The sequence below is a fragment of the Cynocephalus volans genome, chromosome 13 (assembly GCF_027409185.1).
Source record: "Cynocephalus volans isolate mCynVol1 chromosome 13, mCynVol1.pri, whole genome shotgun sequence".
NCBI classification, from domain to species: domain Eukaryota; kingdom Metazoa; phylum Chordata; class Mammalia; order Dermoptera; family Cynocephalidae; genus Cynocephalus; species Cynocephalus volans.
Window position 1 is genome coordinate 8,080,040 of NC_084472.1, and position 27,510 is coordinate 8,107,549.

Sequence of the window (27,510 nt, forward strand, 5' to 3'; positions counted from 1 at the left end):
TCCTTTACCGAATCCTTCCTCCCCACTCCCTCTATAAGGCTGTTTTCTTTTTTTTTCTTTTCTTTTTTTTTTTTTTTTTGTCTTTTTGTGACCGGCGTACCGGGCTCAGCCAGTGAGTGCACTGGCCATCCTTATATAGGATCCGAACCCGCGGCAGGAGCACTGCTGCGCTCCCAGCGCCGCACTCTCCCGAGTGCGCCACAGGGTCAGCCCTATAAGGCTGTTTTCTAAAAAAAGCTATAAGGCAGACTTTTTAGATAACTAGAGAAATTTGAATATGGACTATAAGAATATTTTATTTTTTCAATGTTATATTTCTTTGATACATCGGGACACTCAGATACTGTTCATGGGAATATAAAATGGTGCAGCTGCTGTAGAAAAATTGTTTGATAGTTCCTCAAAATGTTAAACATAGTTACCATATGACCCAGCAACTGAACTCCTAGGTAAATACTCAAGAGAAATGAAAACATATGTTCATGCAAAAACTTTTCAGTATTCTCTGCTTATGCCTAACTTTGTTCTTGCCAAAAGATATTTTGCTGTTCTCTAAATTTGTTCCCCACTAAAATAGAATCTTTCTATCTCTCTGGTCCTCTCATTTCAATTCTGTTCTTTAATTCTCATTCCCTATGGCATTTCTATTCTTATCTTACGAAATTTAATTTATAATTTACTAATAATTTGTTTTACCCTTATAATATATTAGAAACTTGAGGACTACATTTTGCTTATCTTTGTATGGCCTATCATGGTGATTTCTCATGGCTTTTTCACTTTCATCATATACACAGGTAATACTGTCTGATCTCTATCTGAATATTTTCTACAATGGATTGCAAAAATTATTACCCAAAATCCACTCTCTGAATTGAAAATTCACTATAACAAATATGCACATACCTACTAGTGACAATAGTTAAGTCGCAGAGGCAAGAGAAAACGCCAAAAACACCTCTTAAGCGCAGGTGGCCAACCACAGCTGCTGCCACGAAAGCAGCCACAGCCACCATGCAAGTGGCCCACCAGACACTCAACTGCACTGACACAAGGAGAGTCACCAGTGGAGACCAGAAAAAGAAGAGGACAGCTCTCTCCTTAAAGCCCACTCCAGGGTAAAAGAAGCAACTGCTCTACCAAATGAGCAGACATCAATGCAGTGATACTAGAAATATGAAAAATCCAAGAAAATATGACACCACCAAAAGAATACAGTGTTCTCAAATACCAGACCATATAGAGCAGGAATCCCTAAAATGACTAAAAAGGAATTCCAAGCAACCAAGCAACAATCTTAAGGAAACTTACTGAGATACAAGAAGACTCATACAACATAATGAAACGAGGAAAGAAAAAAAAAAAAAAATCTAGGTTATGAAGGAGACATTTTACAAAGAGATCAATACCTTAAAAAAGAATGAAGCAGAACTCATGGAACTGAAAGATTCACTCAGTGAAGTAAAAAAACCAACCAATAACTTAAGCAGCAGGCTAGAACAAGCAGAGGAGAGAATTTCTTTTTTTCTTTTTTTTTTTTTGTGACGGGCACTCAGCCAGTGAGTGCACCAGTCATTCCTATATAGGATCCGAACCCGCGGCGGGAGCGTTGCTGCGCTCCTAGCGCAGCACGCTACCGAGTGCGCCACGGGCTCGGCCCGAGAGAATTTCTTTTTTTTCTTTTTTCTTTTTTTTTTTTAGAGGAGAGAATTTCTTTTTTTTTTTTTTTGTCTTTTTTCGTGACCGGTACTCAGCCAGTGAGCGCACCGGCCATTCCTATATAGGATCCGAACCCGCGGCGGGAGCGTCGCCCCGCTCCCAGCGCCGCACTCTCCCGAGTGCGCCACGGGCTCGGCCCCTAGAGGAGAGAATTTCTGATCTCCAAGATAATCTTTTCAAAATAATCCAGGTGGACAAAAAAAAGGAAAAAAGAATTTTAAAAAATGAAGAAAATCTAAGAGAGCTAGCAGATATGCTTAAGTACACAAACATTAGAATCACAGATGTTCCAAAAGGGGAGGAGAAAGGAAAAGGCATGGAAAACCCATTCAACAAAATAATAATGGAAAACTTTCCAGGTATAGGGAGAGACTTGGATCTTCAGATCCAGGAGGCTCAAAGATCTCCAAACAGATTCAACCCAAAAAGATCCTCTCCAACACACACAGTCAAACTGGTAAAGCTCAAAGACAAAGAGAGAATCTTAAAAGAAGCAAGAGAAAAACATCAAGTCACCCATAGGGAGCCCCTATCAGATTCATAGCAGACTTCTCAACAGAAACTCTACAGGACAGAAGAAAATGGGATTATATATTCAGATTACTAAAAGGAAAAAACTGTCAGCTAAGAATACTATACCCAGCAAGGCTATCCTCAAGAAATGAGGGGAAAATACTGTTTTCCAGACAAACAAAAACTGCCACAGTTCGCTACAATATGACCAGCCCTACAAGAAATCCTCAAGGAAGTGCTGCATCTGGAATCTGAAAAATGATAATCACTACCATGAATACCCAAGAAAGAACAAAATCCACTGGTAGAACAAAAATGCAAACGAGAAAGAGAAAGAAACTAAATCTCGACACCACAAAAAAAATATGACAATGTAATAATGCCCCTGCTTTATTTCAAATTTCAGTCTTCTCTCTTTTCTTGGTCAATCTAGATAAAGGTTTGCAAAATTTGTTGATCTTTTTAAAGAATCAACTTTTGGCTTTGTTGATTTTCTCTATTGTTTTTTAATTCCTTATCATATATTTCTGTTGTAATCTTTGTTATTTCCTATTTATATTTGCTTTTGGTTTAGTTTGCTCTTCTTTTTCTATTAAGGTAGAAGTTTACATTACTGATTTGAGATTTTTCTTATTTTTAATACAGGTGTTTACAAGTATAATTTTTCCTCTAAGTACTGCATGAGCCCTGCATCCTATAAATTTTGATATGTTGTGCTTTGATTTTTATCTCAAAGTTCTAATTTCCCTGTGATATTTCTTTTTATCCATTGTTTATTTAGGAGAATGTTGTTTAATTTCCACATATTTGTGAATTTTCTAAATTTCCTTCTGTTATTGTTAGTTGGAGAACATATTTCTATGATCTTAGTCTTTTTGAAAGTATTTTTTTTTTTTGTCGTTTTCTTTTTTTTTTTTTTTTCGTGACCGGCACTCAGCCAGTGAGTGCACCAGTCAGTCCTATATAGGAGCCGAACCCGCGGCGGGAGCGTCACCGCGCTCCCAGCGCAGCACTCTACCAAGTGCGCCACGGGCTCGGCCCTTTTTTGAAAGTATTAAGACTTGTTTTATGGCCAAAAATAAAAATAAAACTTATTCCCTGATGGGGGAAAAAAAAAATACACACACACACACACATACACACATATGTATTTAACTTGTGTTCAAGTGCAGGCAAAACATGTACAAAATATATAAAAGTATGTATGTAACTTGTGTTCAAGTGCAGGCAAAACATGTACAAAATATATAAAAGTATATAGAGGGGGTTAGCCTTCCATGGGTCCCTGTAATCACATTTGCATTTGCCAGGAGTCTGGGTGCACCGTCAACAATGTTCCAATTTAGACAGAATTTTTAACATATTATTTCTCTCTCTCTTTTAACTTTCATTGTATTATAGAAGGCAATTATAATTTGTATCTAGTATTTTATAGTACTGTCATTTACCATGTAAATCCAATAATGAGTTCATTAAGTGTTACATGATATGATTAGCCCTTTAATGCTAATTAGGAGTTTAAAAGGGTGTTTATGATGTTTGGAGAAACTAGTTATGGTTTTTGGTTGGGCTGGGAACCCATAATTTTTCTCATTTAAAATAATGGAACAGAGGTGTTCTTACTGTCCCAAAATGCCCCATGCAATTCAGGCATGGACTATATACAATATCAAGGCATGCCTTTATTTAGTTTATGAACACAATTTCAGAGAAGGACTAACTATTCTCAATTTGTGATTAAAAAAAAAAAAAAAAAAAATCTTTTTTTTTTTTTTTTTATGTATTTAGGCCCAACCTGCCAAGTGGGAACTGCCCAGGTTTTTTCATACATTTATGCAATTTAGGCCATAAACTAACAGGGAGAGTGCCTCCTGTGAACTCTTGCCCACAAAAGATCATGTGGAATTCCTCACGTAGCACACAAAGCAGGCTACTGCCAATACATGCTTTGGCAGGCATACTTTACATATGTTCTCCATAGTATAAGTACACTACTGTTCTCCACTCTCAGTGATGTGGGTTCATGCATTGCATTATAATTGAGAACACTGGTGTTCAAACTCAGATTGTGTAACCTACACTAAGAAATACATTATCATCACAACACAGTGACCACACACACATATTTATATATGTACACAATAGCTATAAATATATAGAATTTATACATAATATTTACATGCAGGTTAAAATAATTACTATTTGTGATATACAGATAATTTCTATTTTACTCTATTCTGATTTCTTTTAAGAATGCTTTTTATATCCCCGTAAACTGATATCATGACCACGGGATTTGAACCTAAATTTGATAAACCCTGCTTTGGGGAATATTTAATGATGAAAATGAAGAAAAGAAAGCATTATTTCTTTGAAAGCTGAAATTCTTTTGACAACATTTTTATTTTATTAGGATATCTAATGCAAAGCTATTTATCAGTATTAAAACTTTTAAAGGCAATTTTATTTCATGTTCCTGGTCACCCTCTTTTACATTTCCATAACTTTGCCCTCACAATCAGCCCTCTCTGCTAGGAACCCTTACTTTTCTATTGGGACCCTCTCTCTGCTATCTAACATGCACCGATCTCATCTATCTCAAAGAAAAAAAGAGAAAGAAGAAAACGACAACAACATATGTTAACATGTGTGTTTGAACCCCCCCGCCACCAATAAAACAACCTTCTGCAATCACTGTAGAACTTCTGAGTAATTTTACTAATCTCCTTTGTGTTGCCAAACTTGGACACAAGGAGTGGTTTAATTCATTGAGACTGTTTTTAAAGATTAAAATCCAACACTTCTGAAATACTATGGACACCAACTCCGTCATCAAGCCTGTTTTTCATTTAATTCTGCACACAGTACTAGCCAAAAGTGGTGGGGGGAACCCAACAATACCAGGAATCTGAAAATCTTATTACTGAAAAAGATAAGATAATTTAAAACAATATAACTACCTGACTTAAAAGTGTTATAACTTAAAAAAATGATAAGCAAACAACTTTATACTTTTACTTGTAGCCTAAAACTACTGAAGCCATATATAAGGAGTAACATTGTTAAGTCATAATAAAATCTTTGAATATAATATATAACAACACAATGTATTATATATCATAGAATGTTAGCTTTTATGATATTTCAAGTATTTAGTTTTTATATTAGGAAAATACAGAAATGAAGTTACATGGGAGACCCTTGACTATGTTCGTGGTACATCCCAAGATCACAATCTAACAAATATGACCACAACATAAAATTTCCCACAATAAAAAGTATATTTGACAAAAAGAAAAGGAAAAAACAGTCATTCAGAGACACAGCAGAGAAGAAGAGTTCATTCACTTTGCTACATGACTCACCTCAGGAAGCCACTTCCTAACGGATGTGAGATAATTAGAGCCTTAGAAATGTAGTTTTTTAATTTAAACATCTGAATACTTTACATATTCATATGGATTCAAAACTCAAAAGGTATAAAGGACATTTTATGTAATTTTTTGGGAAAAAGACTTTTTTCTTCCTTCTATAATGGAATATTTAAATATTTTATAATTTTATTAAAGACATTATCAATTACATTATAACTATAGTACAAACACTCTATAACTGTACAAATGACAGGTATTCATACCCTTTGTTTTTGGTACCATACTACATATTTTAGCACCTAACTATATTAACTTTTGCACTCAATTAGTGTTGCTTTAAATGATTTTTCAACTGGTTTCTATTTGTAAGTATCGGCTTTTTAACAGGACTGAAAGTGCTCTGAGAACAGCTGTGTTATCATAGATTACCTAAATACCTCAGCTAATAAATAAGTAGTTATATTAATTCAATAAACAAAGGGCCTGTATTATTTTGCATCCATTGAATTTATTAAAATAAAAAAGCCTCATCTTTTTGAGAATGTGACTATAGAAAGCTTACCTGTCACTGTTCTCCTCCACAGTATCTTGCATTTTAGAGGAAAGTCCTGAACATCGGTCACCTGTCAATTTTTCTTCTTCTAGACCTATTCTGTTCCCATTGTATTTTTCAGTTATTATTTTGTTTGGTGAATGATCAAAAGCAGGAGATAAATCTTCCTTAGAAAGTTCTTTCCACCGTTTCTACATAGAGAAGAGAAAAGATAAACACAAACACTTAGGAAAATTTAGGTTTCATTAAATAAAAAATATTTATAAATTGAATGTCTATACTCCAGTTAAAGCCCTGTGATGTTAACAGATGAATGAAAAGAATCATTTTACCCTATGCACAGCACTATGCTCATTTTAAATTCAAAATTCAAAAATAATAAAGCATTTAATAATTATATATATCAGTATGTAGTTGAATACAGTAATCTTACTAAAATCTAGTGGACTTTTACCTATTTGAGACACCGTATACTAGGATCTCACTAAAATGTCACAGTAAGAAGATTTTAGCCAAGGTTAGATTTTGCTTGACTCCTAATCCAGTTGTAATTCATAGGTAGATAACACTGGAGTAGTGACCAAAATGGCACTTGAATGTGACCTGGTACATTCCTGCTTCCCGCCACTGTCCAGTTTAAGGAAGAACCAACAGGTTCTCATGATGCCAAAGGATTTTAATTTGGTCACCCTACCAGGTACACTGGCAGCTCTAAGTAGCTAATCAAGCACTGTGCTAGTGAAACGTCCTCTAGCGTGCCCAGACTTCAGAGTAGATGATGACAAGCAGGATTCAGACCAAGACGAAGAGAAATCTCAGTTCCTTCGTCTATGAAAGAGAATGCCATCACCTGCCTTGGGAGACTGTGGTGGTCATTAATGAGATGGCAGTGAAGAGCCTGCATCATGCCTAGCAAGTGTTAAGTGTCCTGTGCCCTCACTGCCACCACTCCTAGGGACATAGGTAGAGAAAGAAGAGCTGCAAAGTATATCTGGGCTGCTGGAGATTAAAGCAGTGACAACTGTACAGGCCAGTGACGGAAAGGCATGCGTAACTTGGGCACCACAATCACAGTCTCCCAAGTGCTTCAAGGGCTGGGAATATGACCACTATCTATCTCCCTGCCAGTAACGATAGTGGTTCAGGCAGCGGCAGTGGGAGCCAACAGTTTTGATTATTATGACTTTGACTTGGTCTGGACAAGGGCAGCTCCTTTTGAAGAACCTCTCATGGAAGCAAGGAGTCTTGGATCTAGCTAATAAGGAACATTCTACTTACTGCCTGAGGAGATTACTGATTTTGAACAGAGACGAAACACTGCAACTTATACTTAACCTTTGTGCAAAATAGTACTGTTAAAAGCAATGCTTGTATATTTAGAGCCCTGAAAAATCCATTCATACAGTGGATAAACTAGTTTCTAACTTGTCTCATTGCTATATAACAGAGAAATTAAAAAGAAAAAAGCATTTTACCACACTCTACCCTTACAAGATATAGCTATTTTACTCAGTTGCATAATTAATGTATCTCTTTCTTTTTTCTAACAGTTGATTTACAGAATGAAAAGGTGTGGGTGGAATTGAACAATTCTGAACCCTGATAGATCTCAATCCACGTCCAGGAAGAATATTGTGCCAACAGTGAAGAAACTGCCATATAAGGGAACATAAGAGTAAGATGTTTTCACTTTAGATGACTGTGTCAATTTTCTTTCTTCCCTTGTTCTAAATTTTTGTTTCTCAGTCCAAAGAGCATTTTTTGCAGGTGGGGACCTGGAGTAAATAAGACACTTATTAAGCACTTGCTATATACCCTCCGCTGTGTTATAATGCTTCAAATGTACTAGGTTTTAATCCTCACAGTAACCTTAGGAGACAGGCACTACTTTTACTACTATTACACCACTTTTTCAGATAACATGGGTCAAAAGAGTTTAGGCAGCTTGCCCAAGGCTATGCAGCTAATAAACAGTAGAGTGAGAATTTTAACCCAGTCTGGGCTGACTATACTGTGTGTCTCTGAAAAGCTCACCAATTTCGGACACTGGATAGCTTAAGAAAGCACCCCATAAAAATGTTAAATTGTCTCCAGAATTACTGTTGGTCAGTTTTAGAAGTTCTCATTCTTAACTGAGACCTAGTTACATAACTTGGCCGTATACTTGGACAACACTCAACAATGTCAATACACAAAACAATGACAAAAATCAAGGCTTACTTATACTACTTCCCAGAATATGCAACAGATTCCTTTTTTTTTTTTTTGTCCTTTTGTGACCGGTAAGGGGATCGCAACCCTTGGCGTGGTTTCGCCCGCACCGCGCTCTGCCAGTGAGTGCACCGGCCATTCCTATACAGGATCCGAACCCGTGGCGGGAGCGTCGCTGCGCTCCCAAGCGCTGCACTCTCCCGAGTGTGCCATGGGGCTGGCCCAGAATATGCAACAGATTCTAAATCTGTCAACAAGGAAAGCACTCAGCAGAGGAATCAGGGTTAGGGGCAGATACTTAATGCTAGTGAAAAATAACCCAACAATGTTATTTTGCCATGTCTTTGCAAGGCAAACTAACTCATCTTTGCCCTTCCTATGATTCCTGAGGCACCTGCTGATTGGTGCAGCCAAGGAATTACACCTTGCTAAACTGCAACTTCACCCGAGCTCTCATTCTGAGGCCTGGTACAATTTCATCTTTCTGACTCTATACTCATGTTGAGCCACACTCCCACATGCCACATGCTGCTAGGAGCAATGCTCCCCACACCATCTGGAACCCCAACCATATCCATTCCTCTCACTGAAGAAAGTACCTCAAAATGCAGTAAAGTGATGCAATTAAACTTAAAACCTGCTGTAGTTTGTTAACAGTTTATCATTTACATTTAATCTTTATTAGTAGTATCAAATTACCAGTTAGAGATCTTACATCAGTTGTGAAATGCCAAACTAGATTATTTACTCTGGGATGTTTACTGTCATCACTGATACTGGGAGTTTGCTCATAGGTATGTGGTAATATCAGCAACTACCTTATGTATTTATGCCTGACCTTGTGTCAAGAGGCAACAAGAATTATCTATATTTATCTAGGTAGGCTGAGGTCATTGAAAATTTTTTGTAAATGTATACATGCTATGATTATAATACTGATATATATACACACACACACACACACACACACAGATTTAAGATACAATTACTTTGGATGTATAACTGTACACAATAATGAAAACACCACTCACATTATATACGCCTAAAATAAGATTGAGGGTGAAAACAGATGTCCCTTTCAGGGAAAAGTACCACAGACGGAGAAGAATTATATGGGTTGAGTACTACTGAGCAGAAAGACAGCTTCCCTAAGAAAGGAGAGAAAATGGAACAATGCAAAATGTTGTTCAATTAAACCACAAAAGGCAGAAAAAGAGTAAAAGACAAAAACAGAAACACAGAAAAGGGCAAGAAAGAGAAAATAGTAACAAATATGGTAGGTATCAGTGCAACTTTATCAGTAACCATTTTGAATGCTGATGGTCTAAATGCACCAATTAAAAGACAGAGATTCTCAGAGTGGATCAAAAAACAAGACCTGACTATATATTGTCTATAAGAAACCCACTTTAAAAACACACATACAGATTAAAAGTAAATGGAGAAAAATATACCATGCTAACACTATCAAAAGATAGCATTAATAGCTATAATAATTTCAGAAAGAACAGACTTCAAACAGAAAAAGAAGAGCATTATATAATGACAAATGAATCAATTCCCCAAGAAGATATAACAATCCTTAACATGTAAGTGCCTACTAACAGAGCAGCAAACTACGTGAAGCAAACACTGATACAACTGCAAGGAGAGATAGGTGAAGCCACTTTCATAACTGGAGACTTCAACACCCCTCTATCAGAAATGGACAGATCCAAAAGGAAGAAATTTGGTAAGCATATAGTTGAACTCAACATCATCAATCAACTGGATCTAATTGACATCTATAGAAATTTCATCTAACAACACCAGAATACACATCTGCCCTCTGTAGTGAAAAAGATCCTCGGACTAAGTGAGTATACATATTCCAAAACTAAAGAAACAAAACTTTAAGTGGAGGGAAAGATATTATTTAAAGGATAACACATTTCTCCTACAATTACTCATCTAGTTAGAACCAGAAAATAAGCAATGAAAAGCAACAAGCAAGCTACCAAGGTGTGCGAAAAGTTTGACTCAACTATTTAACTCTCTCTTTAAGCTCCAGATTTAAGTTGGTGAAAGCTCAGTGAAATAAAGAGAAATTTTCCTAATCTTAAACATGTGAGATAACTTTTACTTCAACTAAATCACTGTTCACTGTCAAAATGATCCCAGCAAGGTTCCCGAAGCCTAGCTTATGAAGTTGGATTTAGTGTTTGGTGGGCTTAGTTTTCTCATACTGAGTATTCTGACACTGAGTAAACCAATGTTTCTCTTCATTAAAATTTTTCTTCAATGTTGTTTAAAGATCTGAAAAAAATCTTTAAAATAAAACTTTAAAATATTGTTGATAAGTAGAATAAAGTTTGACTTTAATAGTTAAATAATATTAATCAGAACAAAAATGTTAGCTATTAATAAATGGAATAGCTTAAGGATACAATTAATACATCTCTGAAATCCATACAACTCAACTACTTATATTTATTCCATTAAGACACTGATGGTCTGATATAAGTTATAAAAGAAGGCTCATTCTGAATATTCCTATATTGGCTAGTAATTACAGAAATTAAAGAGATACATATGAAAAACAAAACAGAGAGAGCCCATCTACTCATATTACCTATCTACTTATAGTATCTATTTATGTCCAAATACCATGTGCTAAGACCAGACAAGAAATGGGTGTCTGTTGTTATTTCCTTCTATTTTACATTTTACATAACACAGATTTCTGATAATCAGTGTTTAAACATAACTCCTGTGAACGTGCAATACAAACACCTTCATGAGAATAAAGCTATCAATCAGAAAAACACATCTTACTGGTATTTCTCATTATGTCTGCCATAAATACTCAAGTTGCTTATTGTTATAAAGCAAAATATTTTTTATATAAACTATTCTATAATCCTTTGTCAAGTTTTTAATGGGGCAAAAGTATCTAAATTTTCCAGTTTATTTTAATATTTAAATGCTTAAACCCCCCTTACAAGAACATTTCAGTTTCTTTAATGAAATCTTATTCCCACTAGGGCTTTCAAAGTAACACAAAGGATTTAACCTGAAGTTGAGTATATAAGAGAAAGTGAGTTTAAATTTTACAATTTTAAGACAGCTCGCTGGATTTACCACATTAATTCCAATATGCTTTTTGGAAGGAAGAACATATGGGATTAAGTGGAGTACAGTTATTTGATGCTAACTGTATTTAACGAACAGGCATTATTCTTCCCAAAGAAAAGTTTACCTGTATATTTGAATCTCCCTTTATATACTTTGCTCCTTCTATTATAGCCATATATGAGAATCTGAGTTGATCTGGTGTCTGAATAAGTCCCATTCGATATTTTCTCATATTCAATAACACTTGTTTAATGTTAATATCATCTCCTTTTTCCATCTGCAAGAATGGTAAAAACAAGTCAAGCCTTTTGTTGTCACAATACAGCAAACAGAAGCAAAGGGTATCATTGCTAAGATTTTTGCCATGCATTTGGTCCTCCTTAAGAACAATGATAATTTAACAATAATTTAATTAAAACTGTAGCTATAACTGATGTGTACACAACAACTATCCCAATACACCCACCTCTCCATACCTCCATTGTTCAAGTAATAAATGTAGTTTTGATTCTTTAGCTGATTCACAATTGACTACAAACTAATCATAGTAATCTCATTCATTTTGGCCAGTCATTGTGCAAAGGAAAGATTTATGACTAGTTTCAGCTAACATAAGAGTAAATCTGTTGGGATTATTATTATTTTCTTTTTTTAAAGGTCTTGGCATCAGTAAATCTTTTTGCCGTTCTGCCTTCTTCATGTCTGGACTACAGACAAGATGTAGAAAATGAAGTCAGAGAATTCTTAGATCCACAGTAGCACTGCAGAGCTACTACACCAGTTCTCAACTACTGATCTGGTGAACAGAAAGTACACCCCAGGTAAGAAAAAATGAATGCCCTAAAATGAGAAGAAAAGGCCTGGGCCTGTATCCAGAGTGGGGGTGGGAATGATTAGTGGAGAAAGAATACTGTCCTTGGGGGCACGAACAGGAATCTCAGGGAAATAAGAACAATGCAGGTACTAACATTTATCTAGTGCTTAGAGAAGACCAGGGACTCTTCTAAGTGTTCTAAGTGTACTAATTCATTGAATTCTCACAGCAACACTGTAAGGTAAGTACTACCATTATTCCTAGTTTTTAAATAAGGAAAAAGAGATGAAGTTCTTATCTGAGGAGAAAAGAATTCAATATTATATATGAATTTATATTTGAAAAAAAAGGGCAGGGTTAGGGGACCTATTATTTTTGTAATACAAAGCTATCAAGAAGAAAAAAGTTTTTTGGGGGACCTCTAGAATCATCTTGGACACATCCCTACCAGTCAAGAATAAGTGGCAGATGCAAGGGTAGAAATGAGATTTTCAGATTTTTCCAAAAGAAGGCAGATATTCCAGTTCTGGGATATGACATCAAAGCTTACTCCTGCCAGCAGAAACAATAAGAACATCAAAATGAGATCAGAAGCACTTACCAGAACAAGACACGTATCTACCAGAGAGAAGGTGCCAGACCGCCCAATGCCTGCACTACAGTGGATCACCGCAGGCCCGTGGTCAGGGTTCAAGGAGCCAGATTCTCTCACTTTAAACAAGAAATTGAGAAATGAAGCTGGTGATTCAGGGACTCCAAAATCTGGCCAGGTAGTATAATGAAAGTGAGATATTGTTCTGGTTTCACCATTCTAAAAAGTAAAAATCAAGGGAGGAGAAGTTAGTCCTAATTTTTTTCTTTTAAAAAACTACTTCAGAAAGATCATGTGTTTTGTGTGATGCTTTTAATCATTATGGACTGTTTTCACCATGAATTTTCCTCTTGGTTTTTGAAAGTCACATATACAAATTAGGGAAGATTTTCTTTAGGGGAATTTGCAATATATTAATGATAGCCAACACATTTAATACTTACTATTTTGGAGACCTGTTCTAAGCTCTTTACTTATTAATCCACACAACAATCCTATTAAAATCCTTTTCCAGATGAGAAAATGGAGGCAAAGGGTAAGTCATTTGCCCAATGTCATGTAGCTAGAAAATGGCAGGATGTGAAGCAGCAGTCTAGTGCAGGATTTGGGTTCTTAACTACTAACGTGTACCATACAACACACGTGTTACCAGTATTTTCTTTAATTCATGCATCGAGTGGACTCTTTTTTCTACTTTTAAAAACTTCTATCAGCGTAATTTTACATTCCTTAATGTTTCTCTTTTTAAGAATTCCAAACTTTTTTTTTAGAATATAATCTTCCCTTTATACAATATCTTTTAGATTCTGCTACACATATACATAGAGGAGCAAAGAATTAATTTAAAGAACAATACTTACATGTTTAATTGAAATTGCTCCTCTAATTGCAGCCTTTCCCCATGGTAATAATTTCCAGTCCTAAAGCTGTTTATGTTCCTTTGCTGATGTGCTAAAATGGTTTACCAACATGCTAAATGTTTCCTGTCTCTGAAGCCTGCCTGGCATTCACTATCACTTCCTGGATATTCCTGATCTTTATTTCTGACTAAACTCATTATGAAAATGTTCCCTAGCTTTTTGCCAATTGCCTCTTGCCCCAAGGAGCACTTCTCTGCTTTATACTCTTCATTTCTTTAAATGAAGCACTGGTATTCTAATATATCTTTTGCACAATTTTTCAGTTTTACTATAGAACTTTTTTGGAGAGAAGAGGAATAGAAGTGATATAAAAAAACTTTGATATGGTTAATGATTAACAGATAATTATTGTAACATCCTGCTCCCAATAAAAATTTTCAAAATTAGGAGTTAGCTTTCATTTTAAAAAAATTACTTCTATTTTTCAGTAGAAATTAAGGCTCCTAAGTCCTAGGCTTAGTAATATAAGGTGTAACATTGATAAAATGCAATGCAGAAATTAAATTTAAAATGTAACTATATACTTTTAGTGATCATATTTTTTAACAACCAGGTTTAATATTTCCAAATACATATGATACACAGGTTCTCAATATACTGAAGGCACTAGAAGATTTCTCCATTACTAATTCAATGATTTCTTAATTTCAAAACATTTCCTTTTAAGTTATAAATTAAATATACTACGTGAAAAAAGCCAGACTCCAGAGGATATATAGTATATGATTCCATTTATATGACATTCTAGAAAAGGCAAAATTATAGGAGGGGCTGGGGATGGGGGATAGGGTTGCCTATACACAGGCAGCACAGGAAAATTTTGGGGGGTGATAGAATGGTTCTGTAGGGGTGGCTATACAACTGAATGTACTGTCAGAAGTCAGACAACTTGTATGCCAGAAAGAGTCAGTCTTACTTTAGGTAAAAGTGGATTAAATTTCTTGTATTAGAAAGAGGAATTCAAAACATTCCAAATGTTTTGGAGGGCTAAACTGTAGTTTCCTTTTACAAAACTGTATGTAAGTGGACAGTTAACAAGGCAACACCCACAAGGGAATGAGCTAAAGAGGTTGGTCCTTGGTTAGCCCAGGGATACTGTTAATTCAGTCATGTTTTCTTTTAAACAAGGTGTTAAGATTCTAGTGGGTGTTTTTAATACTATTTTTTCCCTCACTGACCACTGTACTAGTATGGCCATCAGCCCCCATGCAGCGCTGACCAAGCACAAGCAGGGCTGAACTAAGTTCACGTGCGCCTAAGCCAGGTCCAGCGAGGTCCAGCATGGACCTGCTGCGTCCCCAGGACCCTGCTCGTGGACCTGGTACAAGGCTGAGCTCAGCAGGCTGTGGCCAGCATTCCTATGACGCTCCATTACTGCATCATGTCCTGGCTCAAAATGTATGGTTACCCCACAATCCCGGGCAACTGCTTGCTTTTTCTTTGCTTGTATGATTTTGACTCAAGACTAGTGGTCTCCTCATTTTTGTCAAATTAAGGTCATGCTGTCTGGATACTTGAAGCCAGTTCCCAGAAATGCTCATGATTATTTGTATAATATAGTTTTCCATACTAACAGATTTTTGAAAATCAGTGTTCTTCTTCCCTTACAGACTAAACTAAAGGAATTTTTGAGAAGTTAATTTTGTTTAATTTACGCTTACTGAAAAAAAAAGTCAAAAAGCACAGCTCACAAAATCATATAATTCAGCGTTACAAAGGACCACATGAAGGAATAAGACCCATATATGTTTACTACTCTGGGTTCACAGGCATGACTGGACCCCTTTCCCTGTCTTTAATGCTGGAAAAAGAATGAGAGGGGGGAAGAAAGGGTTTACAAAGACTAGATGGGTAAAACAAAATTCATCTTTATTCTAAACAAGCTCTACACGTAGACTTTACAATTTCTGACACATTATTTCAGAACTGTGGAAGCACCCTTTTCTTCTCTTCAGTTGCCAGGCCACACCAGTTTTCCTTCTCTGCTCCCCAATCAGTCCCTCCCATCCCTTTCCCTTGCTCCCCATGCCACCCAGGTTGCATCCACAATTACGTGGCTGTCACCATCTGTAGCCGTTCCACATATCTGACAAGTTTTCTTTGTAAAATTTTGCATTATGTATACCACATTTGGCAGAAAAATGTCAGTGGCCTGCTGTTCTTTTTAAAGCAAAATCCCATTTATATTTTTTGAAGGAGAATTCCAAATTTAAAGTCTCTGAATTATGTCAAACTTATTACATACAGAGGCCAGGAAGACAATCTCTAAGTTGAGTGGGTATAAGACAATGGAGAGCTGTTAGGCCTATGGTAATTTAAGTGTACGCCCTGTCTAAAGCCATCAAAATTCGAGTTAATAATTATTATAAATATACAATAAGATTATAAATTTTCTAAGTATTATAATAAATCTATATAGCTCTACGGCTCCAGACCCTGTTATTTTTGTACTTTTTTGCTGGACCTTGCTGGACCTGGCTTAGGCACACGTGGACTTAGTTCAGCCCTGCTGTGCTTGGTCAGCGCTGCATGGGGGCTGATGGCCATACTAGTACAGTGGTCAGTGAGGGAAAAAGTACAAAATGTGGCAGGTACCAACATTACGTTTCTAAAAGACTTCCACTAAGCTCCAGTTTTGTCAACTGTAAATAGGGTTAGTAGCAGTGCTTAATTTGTAAGGCTGTGGCGAGGAGTAAATGCCACAATGACTGTAAAGAGCCTGACATGCGCCTGCACATGGTAAATACTTAACAGATACTGGCGATGTCTAAGACAATTTTATTTACTAATGCCTTTATTGTAGCCCCTAAAAAGCTCCAATCAATTGTAAAACTTGCCAAATTTTCACCCTCTTCACTGAAGAGGCTCCTCTGTACCCAAAGAGCGACAAAGTTTGTCAATCCTATCTCGTAACCAGATGTCAAATCTATACCCTTACTGTCGCTGCCTTAGTTCAGTCTCTCATCAATATCTTCCAGGATCACTATACTGTCAATGATAAATCCTTATTGACTGCAACTCATCTTTCAAGATGAATAGAACTCAGCAGGCTAGAGGAGGGGCAGGGACAGAAGGCAGAGGTTTGCATTCTAAGCAAAGAAAGCAATATGAAAAGGCCCCTAGGAATTGACCCATTTGACAAGTCTAGGTCTTCCAGCATGAACAGATCCTGGGTGCCTGAAGGAGAGGAAGGTAAACAAGGAGGCAAGGACCAGGCCAGGCTGGGTCACAGACTTCTGCACTGGACACTAACTTTCTTTTTTAACTGATGGGAGGCACAGAAGATTTTTAGAGCACGGTGGAAGGATCACACCTGTGTTTTAGATCAATCTCAGATATAGTGGCTTAACAATGTACTTGGTGCAATGGCAGAGGGGAGAACAGAGGCAGAACATAAGGACCCTGCCCATGGGGAGTTAACAACCTTGTTATGGAGTCAAAATACATACATATATGAATACTGAACCAGCCAGTAAAAGGGTAAAATTTAAATTATGGAAAGAAGTGTAAGAAGAATCACAACTGTTAGGAATAAATGCATCATAGATATGTTACGAAAGACCTAAGTAAGAAATGGGCCACAAAGGGGTACTGAAGGACGTGTAGGGTATAAATAGAGAGGAGAGGAGGACATTTTAGGTGGGATAAACTACTTAAACTATTTTGAATCAAATCCCAGGTGAGCATCATAATTATTAGACACTCACCCTGTTTTGGGTAAATCTACAGGGAGAGGGAAATAGAACACACAGTCATTGTAACAGTGTTCCTGGAACTTGCTATACATAAAGCTGGCCAATAATATTATGGAAAATAGTGAAGGTCGACTAAAAAGAAAAACCTTAACGATAAACAAGTACTGCAGATGACCTTATATTTTAAAAGCCCCTCAAAACTTATCTCCATAGCTTGAGCTACAGGCCACTTTGAAAGCAGAGATGGAATCTCTTCACTCAGGGGCGAAAGTTCAAACTAAAAAGACACTGTGACGGCTCCTGGTATGCAGACTTGCTAGAGGTTGCTAAAAGAGCAGGGCATGTTTAGATGACAGCTTTGGTTCTGGACTTGTTAACAGATACAAGTAAGACAAATGGCAGAAGCAAAGTGGTTCTTTGCACCCCTGGCACCTAGACAAAGATCTGCAGATTGAGAATGACTCTCATTCCCCTACTTCATCATTCCCCCCCCCCCCTTATCTTCTTTCCCCCTCAACTTATTCTTTTCAATTGCCCTTGCTCCTTAGTCATTCCCAGTTATTACCATTACAAAGGAAACAGATAAGCATAATAAAAGCTAATAATTGTGGCTCCTGCAATGTCTCAGGCACTGCCATGATATTAACTTGCTTGATTCTTATAGCAACCCTATAAAGCAGATAAATTATTATCCTCATTTTATAAACGATAAAACTGAGGCACAGAAGTGAAGTAATGTGACCCAAGTCACTCAGCCAGGCGTGGCAGAGTCAGTATTTAAACTCAGGCAATCTGGTTCTAGAGTCTATGTACTTAACCAAGTGTAATTCTGCCTCCCATACTGAAATGCTGCTTTATTCTTCTAACATTTCTAGTTCTTACTAAAAATTATAAAGTAGAACATAAACAAATTGTTGCTATCTTGTTATGGTAGATTCTAAACCCAGGCCAGTAAGAAATCCAGCAGTCACTGTACCATGTAGTTGCTAGCAACTACAACATGGTGGTTAGCCAACTTACATGATGGCCTCAACCTCAGAAAGATGCTTCAGAATCAAGACTCTTCTCCTTTACAACAATTAGCATTTTTAAAAGGGCTTATCCCAATGTCAGAAGTTAGGAGACCTGGGTTTGAATTCAGTCTTTCACTTATTAGCTGAGTGATCTATGTCCAGGGGGAAAAAAAAATCCTATAACCCAAAGGATTTTAAGGTCATTATGTTTTTAAATATGAAATAGGAAGGAAATATTTACTCTATCCACACTAAAGGAAGACTGTGGGTCAAATAATATATATGTGAAAGTGCTTTGTAACCTGATAATAAAAAAATAGAATGACTTTTGTATTTTGTTTATTTCAGGTGTGATGGGTGACCATCCCGGCTCCACTTAGATATAAGAGCAATTTTACGTTTTGCTTTAGCTATAAGAGCCATTTTATGTATTGGCAGCATAACTCGTTTGAATTGGCTTTTGTAAACTATGTTTTTTTAAAGAAATAGACAACCCTTAACCTTTTTCTAATTGTTAAACCTGCCCCCTTCTGCCTGAGGAATTGTTTTAGAAATTTTACGCTTGACAGTCTCAATCGTGAACTCTGGCTTCTGTAACCTAGCTTGCTTGGTGCACCAGTGTGCTAATGAAAGATAACAGCAGCTTTGTGTCACCCTAAGGGCCAGATGTAAGTTTGGCTCCAGAACTGACCAATGAGCTATGTCACATAGCCAACCAATCCGAATTAACAAACTTGCATCCCTCATTTGCATAAGAGGGCCTGAGTGAGAACTTGATTGGTTTTGGCGGGAAGTTTTGGCTATATATGGCTGCTCATTTTCTTCATTCGGGGAGAAAGTAGCCTAATGCTGGTGCTCTCCTTGCTTGCAAGCAATAAAGAGCTATAACACCAAAAAGAGCTGTCAATTATTAAAAGAGCTACAAAACCAATGTTGGTCTTGGATTCCTCTGTGCAAGTGCCCCACTACACAGGTATAATCAATTCTCAATTAGGATTGTTTCAGAAACAGGGAAACACATCTATGCCCTTCATCTAAATACAATTTAATGCCATAAGCAGATGAGTTACCTGGGATAAATACCAAGAGAAGATGATTCAGAGAACTGTGAGAAGCTTGTGGAAATATAGTACTGTTTCTGGGAATGAACACTGTGCAATCCAGTATCAAATAGTTATATCTCAATGCAGTTTATGATATGTAAATGGAATAGTTGGTACAAAATAAATACAGTGATGGGAATTTATACATAAATCTAAGCATTATAATTCTTAATCTTGAGCGTTTTTAGGTGACCAAAGAGAACACATAAGCAGCTTATTTATGGATGTCACGGGAAGCAAGACAAAAGGAAAACCAGAACTTGGGCAATACACACATAGCACACACCTGTGCTTACTCTATGCTGTAAAAAAGAGGTGTTCCAGCAGATTAACCATGAAAGGTAATTCCACACATCTAAAAATTTCTTATACAGATCCCTTTTCTTTTCTATAAAGCTTTTCTGTTGTTGTTAGTGACCATGTGTTAATCATTTAATTCACTTAATGGTTAACTACAACAGTATTTTGCTTATAGACTAGATATATTTCTCAAGTCATTTTTGGCCAACCCCTTTCCTATTTTCTAGTTATCCTAGTTTCTATTAGCATAATCACTCTCATTTCATATTTTCAAGCTCATTCTAATCACAGCACAAAGAAGTCAAAAGAGATAAATGAGAAAATGGGGAAAACTGCCTTGAACCCTAGCTTGGGAAAAAGCAGGTTCACAACCCACCACATGTATGTGTCTCAACCAAGTACCAAGGAACGATTCATGTATTTCTGGAAAGAACTCAAGTAAATGTTCTTGAGACCACATGCTATACTTATTTAACCATTTTTTCCAACTCAATAAGGACAAGTTTCTGTGTGGTTAATCACCTGAGTTAATAGTTCAGGGAGTTATTTTTTCTTGACTATTTCACCACTCTCAACAACAATTACAAGGAGCTACTGTTTACTGGGTGTCTAATCTGCATCAGGGCTTTGCATACATGTCTTCATTTGACTTCCATGACAGCCCTGGAAGGGAGGTACAATAATCTCCATTGCACAGATGAGGAAGGGCTTAGGGAGGCCGAGGAAAAAGTCCAAAGTACACCTCCTATAAGGAGCACACCTGGAACACGAATCCAGGTCTGCCTGATTCTAAAGCCCTCTCCCTGTATTTTTAATTTTTAACTTTCAATCCTCAAATATCAACCTGAACTTTGAAATTCTTAATTTCTAGGGTTTCTTGAGAGTCCTCAGAGAGCCACAACATATACGAACACAATCTAAAAACAAACGGTTATGACTAGATACTTTTACAGATATCATCCAAATGTATGTGTAACACCACAACTTCATAACTAATAACAAAGAATAATTCTTCCAATCATTATATAAAGTACAAACTTTGGGGCAAGAGAAGTCTTACACTGATATTTTCTAATTGTAGTAGATGAACTGTATAATATGACTTCACATCTTCTGACATGAGCTTCACACTGAATCCTGTTTCTTTAAACAGCATCTCTCGGTCATCTGTTGGCCAGTACTGTGCACATTTAACCTAAATTTTAAAATATGTATATGAGTTTTTTTATTTTATAGACATTATGACACCAATAAAAAGTTGAAGAAGGAAAACAAACCACACATATATGCTATAGTTTTTTCAAATACCCAAACCTAAGAACAGTCATCACTATACTTGTTGTTTAATGTATTTTAATGATTGACATTTTATAAATTGACATTTGTAAAATGTTCCTATAACTTACAAACTAAAAAAGGTATGAGCAAATATATTCATAAAAAAATAAATTTGTCCTTTTTAAAAGCATGATAACCTATACTTTACCATCATATAGCATTCACTGTTTCTAAAAGTATCAAACTCTTGCAAAAATCTTTTCTCCAGAGTACTGAAAAGGCTTTATTTTACAGATATTTTCTACAAATACCCACAAATCTCCCACTAAATACTCCATCTCTAGAAATAATGCTGCATATTTACTTAATAAAAATAAATCAGGAGAGAGAATCAGAAGACAGGATCCCTTTACCTAGAGTTGTTACATTTGGCAGAACTAATACAGAATTCAAATTTGTGACAATAAAAGCATCTTCTCAAAAGCCAAATTATGAAGCCAACAGACTGAGGCAAGGTGAAATAAAGAGTTATTTCACTAGGATAAAATACCAGAACATCTTTTTTTAAATGGCCATCTTCCCTTTTCCAAATCACAAATAGGTATAAGTAAACAAGTAAAATGCCTCCAAAAGAAATGAATACCATTAGCTACTACCTCAAAAGGTGCTAAAAGACATTTTATAAATGATGTAAGATGTAAGAGTATAAAGTAAAAATCAGAACTCAGAAACAAGGTGACAAGAAACAGAAAAGAATGATAAATAATGGAACACATTTCAGAAATGAAGATTAAACAAGAAGGAAAAGAAAAGAGAATAAACACAACACATAATGCCCTAAGAAAAAGAGTAAAATTTTAAAGTAAAAAAGAAATAGAGGGAGAGAAATAAGATTAGAGGGAATGTGACAAATAGAAAAGATAGGCAAAGAAAATCCAACATATGTATAATAGGAGGACCCAAAGAACACTGAAGCAAGCAAGGGAACAGAAGAAATACTAACAAGTGTAACTCAATAAATATTCCTTCAAAAAAGAAAAAGCATTTGAAACTACATATTGAAAGAGCACACCATGAGCCTGGGAAAACTGGCCCAGTATAACCAATACTAAGACATATTTTGGTAATTAATGGTATCTAAAGTAAAAGAAAAAAAAAATCCTTTGGATAATATAGATAAAAAGAACAAGAGACTTATAAAGGAAATAAAATAAGATGTACATTTAACTTTGACAGTAATTTACAATGCCAGAAGGAAATGGAGAAATACATTTAAGTTGCTCAAAGAAAAGCAAATGTGAGCCAAGAATTCCATATCCTGCCCAACTGACTTTTAAGTATTAAGACAGCAGATAAACCATCACTGATGTGTAAGAAGTGAGAGACTAGAATGTCCAAGAGTTCTTCCTTAGGATCCACTAGAGAATAAATTTAGTCAGAACAACTGGAGAAACATGAGCGAAGACTGGTTATAAATTATAAATACATATTTACATGTAGAACTAAGATTTAAAAAGGGATGTAAGAAAGAGACTATAATATGTTATATCCTCTGACTATGGGTAAAGTATAACTAAAACAACAACAACAACAACAACAAAAAACCAGGAAGAGAATAGGAAAAACAGATTAAAAAATATAAACTATTTTCAGTAATTATTTTGGTGGTAAAGTTGATATCATTATTATGACTGTTTTGTTTATGATATGGGATAAAGTAAATGAGTCATTATAAGATATTCTACACCCCCGATGTCTTTGAGAATGAGGATTCTTAGTATTGAAAAAGACAAAAACAGATATTAGATAAAAGGGGTTAAACCAACCTCTGTAGTCCAAAATTTGAATTGAAAATATCACTCTGAACTCCTCAGAAACATTCTCTGAACACACGTACTCTGTCACTGAAAAGCCCTAAAAACAATGACCAACCCAGTAGCGATAAATATTAATAAATATTAATAGTAGCAATAAATATTAATAAATAAATACCCCTAATATATTGCTGTGATCTTGAAATACTATCACCCATTAAAAGAAACAAAGGCTCCTTAGAGAAATGGCTGGTTCCACATTGGGGCAGCAAGAGTTTAAGATCAGCCTGCATATGTAGTCATACCAATAGCAAGAAAGTTATGAAAGACCCTTACACTTGTGTTAAAAGGACTCAGGGCCAAACCTAAAGAGATTCCTGCAAGCCAATGTTAAGATATAATCTGACCACCAATACAGACAACAACTTAAAAGAAGAAATTAATCAAATATGCTTAAATCCATCATAATTCATCCCCTCCTAACACTCCCCACCAAAACAAAACAAAACAACAATAAAAAACCCTAATTGGTCATCTTTTGAGTACGCTGGGGAATCAGCTCTATTTTGAAAACTGCTTTTCCTCCAACATAAAAGTGGTCAACTAACTCGAATAGGAAGTTTCTTTTTAGCGAAGTATTTCAACAAAAATTGAATAAGGATGATAGAACTGAAATATCACCATTTGTAACCTTCAATGAATTAAGGAGCTAAGCATTTACTAATAATGGCTGCTAATATCTGAAAAAGAAAGATAATCAAACATTATGCTCTCTTAAATGAATAACATACCACCAACACCAAGGTTAAGGATTCAAATTCCCCTACTGGCCAGCCACCGGAAAACAAAACAAAACAAAAACCCCAAAATAATTAAACCTGAATCTTATTAAGCATCTAGACCCAACCACCATAAATATGATTCTGATTTGAAGATTCTAGTGGCAGTCTTATCCTATTAATACAGTAATTGTACTCCACAACGAGAGGGATGAAACGTACAAATCATCTGGTTTGAGATGCTGCTCAAACTGATAATGTCATCATCACTTAATTTTTAAAAGATATTGGAGACCATGAAAAGCCACTGTAAATGACTACGCTGACAGCTGGAAATTCCAGTATGTCAATGTTATGTCAGATTAGAAATATGTTAGAAAATTTTCACAGTCATTGAAAACCAGCAACTATGAACTTACAAAAAAGTAATAGTCAGGCATCTGAAGAAGTAGAACAATACAAGATCATGAAGCTGGAAGAGACATAGTTGATAATACTTTCCAATTTGCTTGTCGGACAGAAAAATCTAAAGCTACAGAAGTTATACCACTAATTAGCACTGTGCTTAGAGTGTAACTTAAAATTTCAATAAATTTATACTTGCCCATATTTATCATCTTATGACTTAAGAGTTAACTATAATTTATAAATATGGAAAAAAGACTATCGTTTAAAAATTTTTTGAAAATTTCCAATATTTTGATAATAATAAATTGCAAAGAGTCTTATAAAGCCTAGGGACTCCTAAGATCTATGTATCACTTACTAGTCAGTATTTGTTCTCTTATATTTATTGTCTTTGAGATTAATGGTCTGCAATTGTTCTATAAATATTTAAGGTAAAAAAGGAAAAGGATACATTAGCTTTTCTGGTCAGTAACACCCTGACCACTAGCCTTTGGGCAATTAAGGACCAACATTAACGAATGAATATCCTCCAAAATATGAAAACCTTTATAAGCTAATGACTATATTCTATACAATAAACTGTAAATATTAAATATTACTCACCGATTCTTTCTCCACGATTCGGTTTAGCATGACAACTGCTTTGGTCTTTTGCTGCCAAACCATGAGCCAGAAATGGCAGCACGTATTAGGAAGTGGGCCCTGTGAGAAAAGAGGAGAGTAGTTGAGGGAAGGGGATGGGAAAGAGCCAGGCTCCAGGCAAAGCCTCATCAAAGCTGCTCTGGGAAGCTGCAATATAATGGACTGGCTCTTAAGAAGTAAGCCAAGACTTTAAACCCACTTGAATTCAAAAATAGGTATGTACTCATTAGGATTTCTGGTTATGAATGATCAAAATTGACTCAGAAAAGGAATTGTTTAGGATATAAGGTGGCTTTCAGAGTTGAAGGCTAGAGAACCAGGCCTGGGTAGGAACCAAGAGTTAAAGCACAGGCAAGATTCTGGTCCAACAAGTCAGTCTGGGACGTGATACGGTCAATACAATCAGCCTGCTTTTGCTGGTACTGCCATACAAAGCTGGCTGTAGCATTCATGCATGACCTATAAGCAAACCAGAGTCAAAATCATGAGTGGGAGTATCTGACTGGTCAAGCTCTAGCTGCAAAAGAGGTAGGCAAAGGAAATTTCTGTCCCCTTCACCTTCTATGGCAGAAAGAAAGGCCCCGCGTCCTGTGGATCATGGAAGATTCACGGAAAAAGAGTAAGTCTGTGCCATCACTGGCCAGCCAGCCAATCCAAGTCAACTACGAAAAGATTTCCAGAAAAAATGGAAATCACAAAAGTACCTGAACCACTATGAAAGTCTTAATCTACGAAAGTGCAATATGTGTGGCCTCAATGGCAGAGTATCTGGCAGAGTTAAAAGGGGTAATAGTCCACATTACAATAATGCCATGGAGGTAAAAATGAAATCATATTACGTACTTCCAAGGACCTTCAAATTTTGCTTAATGATAGCATAGGGCAAAAGAAAAGAAAAATAACAGATGGAGAAGCCACCCCCAAATGCTAACTAAACTTAAATGAGTGATGGTTAAAATGAATGAAGTTTTACTGTATCTAAAGAAACACTGAACATGCATTCAACTCATAGAGCAGTGTGGGAGAATGTTGAGTTAGGGGCAGAGCCAGGAAGCTAAGGGCCAAGTCTGCCCAGAGCTTCAGCCCCAGCGTAACAAGGGGATTCAAGTGGTTCTAGACTGAAAGCATCTCCAAAGCACATGTACTCTTTGGTATGTAGCAGATGCTGAATAATATTACTGAAATGAATAAATTCTAAGGTTAACTTGTAAAAATGCTAGAAATCTATTGAGAATCCTGAGAAACTAACTGCAACCTAATGTCTGAGGATGCTGTTCTCCTTACTTAACACATGTATCTACTGCTTGATCTACTTCAAAACAAAACATAGTCTAAAGGTAAGAAGAACAGAGTGCCGCTTTCTTTAATCCAGAAAAAAACAGGATGTAGCAATTTGCCAATGAAGTTGCTCTTTAGTGTATGTATACATACCACCCCCAATTCCATTAGTGGTTCTAAGGACTAAATAGTAAGTAGAAAAACAATTGCTATAGTATAAAGAACACAGGTTTTTAAAACAGGGGGACAGGTATTCATCTCTTGGGTCTTCCCCTTACTTGTAACGCTACCAATTTTCTGCATCTGCAAAATGGACATAATATACCAAGGGGCTGATTTAAAGAAGAAAAAAAAAAAAAAAACTAATTCATAAAACTCAAAGGAAAAAGATGATTTAAATAATAAGCAGCAAAGAAGAATCAGAATAGCTAAGGTAATGAACATTTAGTATCTCTAGTTTTTTGTACTCTCTGAAATATTTTCTGTGTGCGTACTCTGTCCCAAACAATGCGCTAGGCACAAGGGCAAAGGCACGATGGAGATGTAGATTCAGCCCTGAGAGAGCTTGCAAAGGAGGTGAGAAGTACCCACATGAACAACTGAACACACCAAATGACATAACAGCAAAGGTAAGCCACCAGGTCTTGGGGAGCAGAAAGGACTAGGAAAGAAACTATAGCAGAACCTTAAAAGAGAGGACTGTCCTGATAACAGAGCGGGAATAGGATGGGAAGGACTTAGGATCCATTCCAGGCATTCCAAGCATAAGGCAAGCACATCAAAGTCTAGGGCATATTTGGGAAAAGACAAATTGATCAGTGAGGTGGAAGTAGGGTATACAATAGGAAACCACACCTGTAGACTGGTAGAAACTGGTGGCAAGGAGATACTTTAAAAAGCTGCTGCACAGTACTGGTGAAATTTAAGAGAGCTCTGGAAAAGGGCAGGGGCAGCAGAAGATCAGAAAGGATTTGGTAGATAACAAGGACAGCTTTAACCTGCAAGAAAAAAATTGAAAGGGAGCTGGCTTGGCCAAAAAAAAAAGAGGGGCTGGCTGGTTAGCTTGGATGGTGAGAACATGGTCCTGATAACTGAAAACACCAAGGTCCAGGGTTCTATCCCTGTACAGGCCAGGCACCAAAAAAAAAAAAAAGATATAAAATGTGCAGAATTTGAGATCTAGGAAAATATAACAGGGGGAATTCAGGAGAGAAGAAAAAGCTGGAGAACAGGCTTCTGAGTTCTCACACTCTAAACTTAGAGTGGGACTCTGTCATGACACACAAAAATGGTCCGACAGGGACGAGAGGTGAAGAACAATCACTAGGGCATTTAACCAGGCATTTTCCTTATTTTGACAGAATTTAAGGTGCTTTATAAAAGGATTACT

The 27,510-nt window shown here is 36.3% G+C and overlaps 1 protein-coding gene across 2 annotated transcripts in view; it reads right to left on the minus strand.

Annotated features, from left to right (window-relative positions):
- The window catches only part of PTPN2 (protein tyrosine phosphatase non-receptor type 2), a 91,616-nt gene that overhangs the window by 9,548 nt on the left and 54,558 nt on the right, over positions 1-27,510 (minus strand). For both annotated transcript variants that reach the window (XM_063077119.1, XM_063077118.1), the window contains exons 4-8: positions 24,804-24,902; positions 20,982-21,116; positions 12,900-13,109; positions 11,609-11,761; positions 6,169-6,350 (exon numbers count right to left, since the gene is read on the minus strand). In XM_063077119.1, the coding sequence (XP_062933189.1) occupies positions 6,169-6,350; positions 11,609-11,761; positions 12,900-13,109; positions 20,982-21,116; positions 24,804-24,902 (779 nt within the window). The remainder of the gene's footprint in view (positions 1-6,168; positions 6,351-11,608; positions 11,762-12,899; positions 13,110-20,981; positions 21,117-24,803; positions 24,903-27,510) is intronic.